Consider the following 9707-nt stretch of genomic DNA (forward strand, 5'->3'; position numbering starts at 1 on the left):
TAATCAATGCATTTTTTTAAGCCATAGATTAAAAACCGAAGTCTTGAAAATTGAGAATCTGGGAAAACGATAGTCATACTCATACATAAAAGAAAGGGTACAAGTCTGTTGGATAAGGCTAGTAAAGCAGGAGAAGAATCTATCCTCTTCCTCGGCCTCTAAAGCTTCCACGAGGGCCGCCTCGTGATGGAAAACCTCTACCTCTTGGAGGGCCTCTACCTCTTGGAGCACCTCTACCACGGAAACTTCCTCTACCACCGTCACCTCTTCCACGACCTCCACGTCCACCTGTTGACTGACCCCTGGAAAAACAAAGACATACCATTAAATGGAGTTTGCTACAATTAACATCTTTCAAACTAATAGTGTATCTAGCTCACTACTGGTACTTCAAGTTCAGAAAAAGAGACATAATTTGACAAATGTGTTATAAAGTGAGACTTACTTAGGCTGAGGAAGGAATCGAGAGAGAGGCAAAAGCTTGTAAGGGTCGATGAAGAACTTGTCACCAGGAGAATACGAGGTGGCTACAATACCTTCCATCATTTTGATAGAAAACAACTGAAGAAGAAGAAACAAAACAGAATTAATGACTGAATGTATCCTCTTGTTTGCTTATATGAGGAACAAGAAGACAACAGAAACAGAGAGACAACTTACAGATTCATTAATAGGCCCAAAGATTTCATCAACTTTCCCAATCTGAGTCTTGTTCTCTAGGTAGATCGGAGCATTGAAATAAGGAATCTTCTCATTTGAGAGTTTAGTCACAGCATCTCCCTCGCAAGCATGAACGAATGTTGCGACCTCTGAAACCAAAGAACGAAACCTCATTATCACAAACGAATCAAGAAGAAACGTCTTCACAAGCATTTATACATCACTTTGCATTACAACCATAAACTCAACTCAAAACTGAAACTAAACGATAACAACAATACAACAACCAAATCAGTCAAAAGCATCATACTTCTCAACATGAAAACAACAAGACTAGCTCAAGGGGAACAAAGTAGCATGATAAAGATTCGTCAATGAAAAAACATTTTGTTACTTGTACTTTTACTACTACACATTCAAGAAACGGCTCATTCAATTCAAAACTCCGATGACAAATGATACATATTTACTAAGTAAAAAGCTATGTCAAGTATAGAAACGAACCAACGACTTCCGCAGGAGGACCTTCGTCTCTCTGACCACCAAAGCGACCACCACCACCACCACCAAAGCGACCTCCTCCTCCACCAAATCGTCCTCCTCCTCCACCGAATCTACCGCCACCGCCGCCGTCACGTCCTCCCCTACCCCTGAAACCTCCTCCGCCGCGCATCGGTGGTCTCATCTTCTCTCTTTCCTTAAATTCCGCAAAGACTGCGTTTTTTTTTTTTTTGCTCTCTGCCTCTTCACTCCAGTGTAAAGGTTTTAGGGTTTATGTGAGAGTGACGACGCCCAAATGGGTTGCAGGGTGTGGGTATTTAGGGTTTTCTGGTAGTCGCTCGACCGGGTTTGGGTAGTTAAACCGGAAATCAATCTAACATTAAATCAAACCGGTTCATCTCTGACCGTTCAAAATCTACTCTGTTCAATTTGCGTTCATAAATTGACATATATGTTTTTCATACTACAAGAAGATAACAAAATTATTAGCTGTAAAAAAAAAATAATAATAATAATCATTCGATTTGGACAACCAACCATAAAATTATCCTTTTAATTTAATGTTTAGTTGAAAAAAAAAACAACACTAAATTTCTCTTGACTTTGACTTCTGTTTTTCCATCTATTAGAAAGAGATTTAGTCGTTGGGCTAACTCCATGAATAGGTTTGTTGCGTTTCTCTTTTCTGTTCCATATGCGACCATTCACTATGAACAGATTCAAGGAGCTGCTAGAATTTCCAAGTTTTTTGGATTCGTTGTATTGACTGATGAATTGTTATTTTTATTTACATCAATTAAAATATGATACAAAATTAACATCGCTTTAAAATTGATACATTTATATTTGTTTGCATCACATCAAAAAATTGATACAAATATATTAATTCACATCAATTATTGATAAATGATACAAAATATGTGGTTTAACAACAATTCTTATAATTGATATTATTATTCAAACATTTAACATCGATTCAAATAAGATGATAGAAATTTCTATTAGTTTGCATCATTTTAAAAAATATTGATATAAAAAACTATGAATTCTCATCAATTAATTAATTGATGAATTGTTATTTTTATGAATTAAAATATGATACAAAATTAACATCGCTTTAAAAGTGATACATTTATATTTGTTTGCATCACATCAAAAAATTGATACAAAGATATTAATTCACATCAATTATTGATAAATGATATAAAATATGTGGTTTAACATCAATTCTTATAATTGATATTATTATTCAAACATTTGACATCGATTCAAATAAGATGATACAAATTTATATTAGATTGCATCATTCCAAAATATTGATTCAAAAAACTATGAATTATCATCAATTAATTAATTGATGAATTTTTAATTTTATTTACCTCAATTAAAATATGATACAAAATTAACATAGCTTTAAAAATGATACATTTATATTTTTTTGCATCACATCAAATTAAATAAATTGATACAAAGATATTAATTCACATCAGTTATTTAATTGGTGTATATACTAACTTTATTCACATCACTTACAAAATGATACAAAAGTAACATTAATTAATTAAATGTTATATTTTTATTAATATATTCTATTTTTTCTTAATGAATATGAATAATTTACAAACTATTTTATTCTAATTAAAAAAAGAAAATCAGATTGTCAACGACTAAAATCAATTTTGTGAATTAGTTTTTAAAAATATTATTAAAAATTCATGTCGTAAAAAAATTCTGAAATTTAAAATCTCACAAGTATTTAAAAAAGATAAATAATTAATTTATATATCCAAAGATCTTCTCCATGTAAAAAAAAACAAAAAAATCTTAACTATAAATAAAATAAAAAAATATAAATTTGGTTTTATATTCAAGAAAACTGTTTCCACAACTCAATCTACTACTTAACCAACCACAATATATGTAACTACTCAAATCAAACTAAACAAGTTTTTTTTTTAGTATAAAAGTTTTAGAGTGATCAACAAGATCATAAAACTATTATCCTTGTAAGAAATTAGACGAGACATCGAGCGTTACAAGAGAGCTTATACGTAGAACCGATTTCAGAATACTTGAACTCACTGAGCCAGAGGGGGCAAGAGAGTTTAGATTCAGGTCTATCACTTCTCTGGTAGGGGAACGAGTGTTGCATCTGACGAGTTCCCATTTGCAGCAATCTGAGTTTGGCCTCCATGTCTCTAAACCTTCCAAGGTGATTGTTTTTCTTGAGTGGTTCTTGATGTTCTGAGAGAAGACATGGATTCAGCATTATTCTCATAGGTATTGTCTGTTGCCGCTCACAGGTTCTACTGTATGCTGTCTTGTTTCATATTTATAACAAGTCCAAGAAGTGATTATTGCTACACGACTTAGATCCGAACAATGTTTTTTCTTCATAGTGATTGTGATGTGTAGTCTTTTTGAAGAAAGCACTAAATATAAAAATAGTTGACTTTTAAGTCTGCATTTACACAAATAAAGAGTTGAATATTCCATCATGTTGACTATACGTTGACTCCACAACATGTAATTGATTTGGGGGGGGATTTAGTGATTTAAAGACTAAATGAAAACGATGCTTTCATATATCTGACTTATCTTAAATTTTGAAATGTTATTTCTGTTCGTTCGATTCTAACAAATAACATTTGACGTACTGGCAAACCAATTTCTACATATTAATTAAAATCTAGATTATTTGATTTTAAAATCCAAACTTGGAAGCATAAAGGCTTTAGACCAAAAGATGAGAAAGGCTTCGTAGAGATGATGTATGTTCATTATAACAAATATGTTGCTTCCTCCTGATTTGTAACTGGAATCAGGTATAAAGCAATAAGCCAAAAGAAACTGCATAATCAATTCTACTAATAAATGCTTCTCTTCTACTCATTTTTTTTTATTTTTTTTTGTGTTCTGTTTCGTTCTATCTTGTACTTACATACATAGAGACAAATTTCATTTCATTCAGTCACACAAAGTATTATTGTTAAAATATTTCAAATTGGAAATGGAGATAGCTAGATCTAACATATATAGTACATAGACAAATCCTCTCTTGTCACCTGGTTTTGAATTGTAATTAGCACATGATTCAAAAAATGTATATATGCAGTGGTCACAATATAGCTAGTTAAATTAATTTGAATACCATTTATGCAGTGGACACCGGATTCTTTGAGACCGTCGGACCAAGGAGAAGTAGTGCGGCAGTCGAAGGAGCGGACTTGGAGAGCGCCACGACGGAGCAGCTCAAGGCACACGGTGGAGCCAACTAAACCGAACCCACCCGTCACAGCTACAACTTTGCCTTGTATTTCCTCTGTTCTCTTCGTCTTTCATCTCCATATTTTGCCTTTTTGGTTATGGCTAGTTCAATTTCGATCGTTCTAATATGGTCAACGGGAGTTCAATAGATATATTAATTGGTTGCTTCAGGTATGATGTAAATTAAATATTGATATATGCACGAGAACCTCGTTGTCGTTTGAAGCACGTGTCTATGCCAGCTGGTCACGTAGACGTAGCGTTGGTTGATAATGATCACGACGAGAAATTTAACATGTTCAATTTTGATCGTTCTAATATGGTCAACGGGAGTTCAATATATATCAATTGGTCGCTTCAGGTAAAAAAAACTCTTTATATATATGTATTAGCAGAACTTTTGCTGGATCCAGGTTTAGATGGGACATAATTTTTAATAATATAGATAAATTTAAGACTTACGTAAAAGAAAGTTTTAGTATTGGCATAATTATATAATTCTTGAATGTGTCAAACCATTATCATCATATATAAGAAAACTGCTGGCATATATAGAATTTCAACCAAGTTTGTGAATCGTATGAGGATATGAGAGACATTGTGTTGTGAAAGTAACCCCTAAATGAATGTGCTTAGCTGTTACTAAGATGTAGATGTATTTTGGGGCTGCTATATATTCTACCGTAGAATTTATTCTAATACGTGTCTAAATGATCCCGCAATAATGCAGGAAAGAAAAAGAAAAAACACAAACTCCAGCTTCACTAACAAGCCTTGGCAGTCATTTTTACCAAGAAATCTCTTCTCACGTCCACTTTTGGAAGACATAAAAAACTATATTTCTTTTTTTTAATAAAATGTAAAGTTTTACATCAATTTGTAATAAAATATTTGCTTCAAAGTAACAAAAAAATAAAAAGTTACCACCTCAAACATCGGCTAGTAATAGAACGATGACCGACTTGTTCTAACCTTGCAAGTATAATTCCACTTCAACCACGACGCCGCTTGGAATATTTGCATAGTGTCAAGAAAAATACTCTATATATAGGCCGTTGATGCTAAATGGGCCGTTGATGCCTATTTTATCTGTGTGAATTTACCACGACGATACAGAAAAGCCGAATGTAAACGATGATTCACTAATTACGACAAAAGGAAAAAACGATGATTCACCAATTAGTTGTGTGCAAGTAATTACGAAGATGATGATCTTTCGAGAGATATACGAAAGAGAGAAGTAATGGAATTATAGTCTCCACGTGGATTTACGAGACCGCAGTCATGAACCGTCCAGAAAAATTACATATACTAATCTTTTATTATATAAAATTACTATGATGGTTGTGATATCAGTATTAATCAACAGGGACGAGGACGAGCTAATTAAAACGACTTGCGCAAACGATTTTGCAAATTCTTTCGTTCCATGTTTCTTAAAAATGTACTTAACATTAAAAAAAATATATTACCTATATTCGTACTCAACATGCGTGTCCATATATAATCTCGGAAAATTCTGAAAAGCTATTAAAATAGTTCGATAAGATTTTTTTGATGAAGAGAGAATCGGAAAAAGAGAAATTGAACCATATGTAATTGTAAAATAGTTACCTCATAACCGAAATGCAAAAAAATAGAAACAAACTAATTCAGTATTTATCGTCAAAAAAAAAAACTAATTCAGTATTTTTTGGTGTGTAAATTTTTGTCGTTTAGCACTTGTTTGTAAAAGGAAAAAAAAGGTTAAAAGCTACTATTGTAATTATTTTCAAGTACAATGCAAAGATGCTCTTTCCGTCTAACTATACTTTACAACTGTTTTCAAGTACAACTGTACGATGCACCGGTAACTGAGACAACTGTACTACGCAACTCCAACTTTATACTAGTACTTTGTCCGATGTTTTATTCCAACTAATAGAAATTCTAACCAAGATAGATAAATCAGTTGTTACATGAAAAACCTACGGCTCCAGCAAACATCCCAACACCCGAAAACAACAAATACGCATAAAATTTGGCAATCTTGGCAGCTGTTGCGTCTTGAGCATATGATTTGGGAACAAAAGGAACACCAAAAGCTCTCGCACTTTTTTCATCAATCCACTTGGCCCAGGAGGGAAATTTGGCACCAAGAGTAGAATTTTATTTACATCAGTTAAAATATGATACAAAATTAACATCGCTTTAAAATTGATTCATTTATATTTGTTTGTATCACATCAAAAAATTGATACAAAGATATTAATTCACATCAATTATTGATAAATGATACAAAATATGTGGTTTAGCATCAATTCTTATAATTGATATTATTATTCAAACATTTGACATCGATTCAAATAATATGATACATATTTCTATTAGTTTGCATCATTTCAAAAATATTGATACCAAAAAACTATGAATTCTCATCAATTAATTAATTGATGAATTTTTAATTTTATTTGCATCAATTAAAATATGATAAAAAATTAACATCGCTCTAAAATGGTACATTTATACATTTATATTTGTTTCCATCACATCAAAAAATTGATACAAAGATATTAATTCACATCAGTTATTTAATTGATGTATATACTAACTTTATTCACATCACTTACAAAATGATACATATATTAACATTATTTAATTAAATGTTATATTTTTATTCACATATCCTATTTTATTTTTTTAAAAATGAATATGAATAATTTACAAACTATTTAATTCTAATTAAAAAAAAATCAGATTGTCAACGACTAAAACCAATTTTGTGAATTAGTTTTTTTAAATATTATTAAAATTCATGCCGTAAAAAATTTTGCAACTTAAAATCTCACAAGTATTTAAAAATAATAAATAAATAATTTATATATCCAAAGATCTTATCCTTGTCAAAAAATACTTAACTATAAATAAATAAATAATTATATTTGGCTTTATATTTTAAAAAAATTGTTTCCACAACTCAATCTACTATTTAACCAACCACGATATATGTAACTACTCAAATCAAACTAAAAAAGTTTATCTTTTTGTATAAAAATTTCAGAGTGATCAACAAGATCATAAAACTATTCTCCTTGTAAGAAATTAGACGAGACATTAAGCGTTACCAGAGAGCTTATACGCAGAACCGGTCTCAAAACGTTTGAACTCACTGAGCCAGAGGAAAAGAGAGTGTAGATTCAGGTCTATCACTTCTCTGGTAGGGGAACGAGTGTATCACTTCTCTGGCAGCAATCTGAGTTTGGCCTCTATGTCTCTAAACCTTCCAAGGTGACTGTTGGTGTGGAGTGGTTCTTGATGTTCTGAGTCAGCAAGTTCTTGAACTCAAGAAGGGATTGTATTTGGTCTTGTGGGAAAGAGAAAGATATTTGTGGACTGAAGAAGGCGAAGAACAAGAGGACACAAGAGAGAAGACATGGATTCAGCATTATTCTTAGAGGTATTGTCTGTTGCCGCTCACAGGTTCTTCTGTATGTGTCTTGTTTCCAAGAAGTGATCATTGCTACACGATTTAAATCCGAACAATGTTTTCTTCATAGACATAGTGACTGTGATGTGTTGTCTTTTTTAAGAAGGCACTATATATAAAAATAGTTGACTTCTAAGATATTGCTTTCTGTCTGCATTCACACAAATAAATAGGGTTAGAATATTCCATCATGTTGACTAGTACGTTGACTCCACAACAATTTATTGATTCCTACCAAAAAATAAAACAACATTTTATTGATTTGGAGATTCAGTGATTTATGAAGACGACTAAATGAAAACGATGCTTTGATGTATCTTCTTAAGATTTGAAATGGTATTTCTATTCATTCGATTCTTACAAATAACATTTGAAGTAATGGCAAACCAATTTCTACATACTAATTAAAACCTAGATTATTTGATTTTAAAATACAAACTTGGAAGCAGACAGAAAGGCTTTAGACCAAAAGATGAGAAAGGCTTCTTAGAGATGTTTTACTAATCATTTCTACAATATCCCAAAATATACTTCCAATTTCAGAAACACAACTTTACACTATATATTAATTATTAATTATACACACCAAACAATTTAATGTATCACCACAAATAAAATAAAATAAAATAAACATACAAATTAGTTAACAGATTTTAATTATATTCAAAATAATAAACTTTTTAAGTTATACTCAAATTATAACTAAAATTTATTATAATTTTGTTAAATAGTCATTAAATAATTACAAAATAAATTCTCTTTGTAATAAATATAAAAGTTCAAAACTTAAAAATTATAAAACATTAGACCCCCCGTGTACCACGGGTTCGAACTTAGTAATGTTCATTATAACAAACATGTTGCTTCACGGCGGAGCAGCTCAAGGCACACGGTGGAGCCAACTAAACCGAACCCACCCGTCACAGCTACAACTTTGCCTTGTATTCCTCTGTTCTCTTCGTCTTTCCATCTCCATATTTTGCCTTTTTGGTTATGGCTAGTTCAATTTCGATCGTTCTAATATGGTCAACGGGAGTTCAATAGATATATTAATTGGTTGCTTCAGGTATGATGTAAATTAAATATTGATATATGCACGACAGCACGAGAACCTCGTTGTCGTTTGAAGCACGTGTCTATGCCAGCTGGTCACGTAGACGTAGCGTTGGTTGATAATGATCACGACGAGAAATTTAACATGTTCATTTGTAAGTCCTAATCCGCAAATTAATTAATAAGCTTCTTGTTAAATACTACTACGTACTATAACTCTTACCTAAATCAATCTCCTTTCTTGTCAATACTAAGCAATATGAATCGTTCAGTGACGCATCGATGAAAATAGTACAACAAACATGCAACTACTATATTGATCTCTATGTCTTCGCAAAATTGTTTACGCTTGTTGAAATCCAAGAATAATGGACAAGCGGTGAAAAGACACTGCCCAAATATTTTTAGAGTTTTTACAAGTTTTTCTGATTATGATTCGATAAGATGCTATAAGCATTCTCCAACGGCCAACCAACCAGACTGCTCAGCAAAAAAAAAAAAAATACCTCTCCAGTTATTCTACTAAACTATTATTGCTCTAGGTATGCATGCATTAGCCTATTATTCACAAATATTATTTATATCAAAAATATAAATAAAGAAAATGGAAGCATAAAGAGAAAGCTAAAGAATATTAAATGGAATCAAATCAAGTCAGAGAAGCGAATTTTAGTTATATTTTGTCAGAAAATGGAATATTAAATGGAATAATGTGCTAATTAGTACATTTTTTGAATCATACAAAGGGGAATTGCTTTAG

General features: G+C 31.7%; 1 protein-coding gene across 1 annotated transcript; it reads right to left on the reverse strand.

The window, feature by feature from the left end:
- On the reverse strand, positions 29-1455 carry LOC104744492 (putative H/ACA ribonucleoprotein complex subunit 1-like protein 1). Its single transcript, XM_010465558.2, has 4 exons — positions 1165-1455; positions 661-809; positions 446-561; positions 29-302 (listed from the first exon to the last, which is right to left on the reverse strand). The coding sequence occupies exons 1-4, from the start codon at positions 1343-1345 to the stop codon at positions 140-142; spliced, it is 609 nt and encodes a 202-aa protein (XP_010463860.1). The 5' UTR covers positions 1346-1455; the 3' UTR covers positions 29-139.

The sequence above is a fragment of the Camelina sativa genome, chromosome 15 (genome assembly GCF_000633955.1).
Source record: "Camelina sativa cultivar DH55 chromosome 15, Cs, whole genome shotgun sequence".
In the NCBI taxonomy this organism is placed as follows: Eukaryota; Viridiplantae; Streptophyta; class Magnoliopsida; order Brassicales; family Brassicaceae; genus Camelina; species Camelina sativa.

Excerpts from the sequence above, each read along its gene's own strand:
- LOC104744492 (XM_010465558.2), bottom strand. The coding sequence starts at position 1,345 with ATGAGACCACCGATGCGCGGCGGAGGAGGTTTCAGGGGTAGGGGAGGA. Across the intron at positions 810-1,164 it reads TCCTCCTGCGGAAGTCGTTG|AGGTCGCAACATTCGTTCAT; the intron begins GTTCGTTTCTAT and ends CTTTGGTTTCAG. Across the intron at positions 303-445 it reads CGATTCCTTCCTCAGCCTAA|GGGTCAGTCAACAGGTGGAC; the intron begins GTAAGTCTCACT and ends TTGTTTTTCCAG.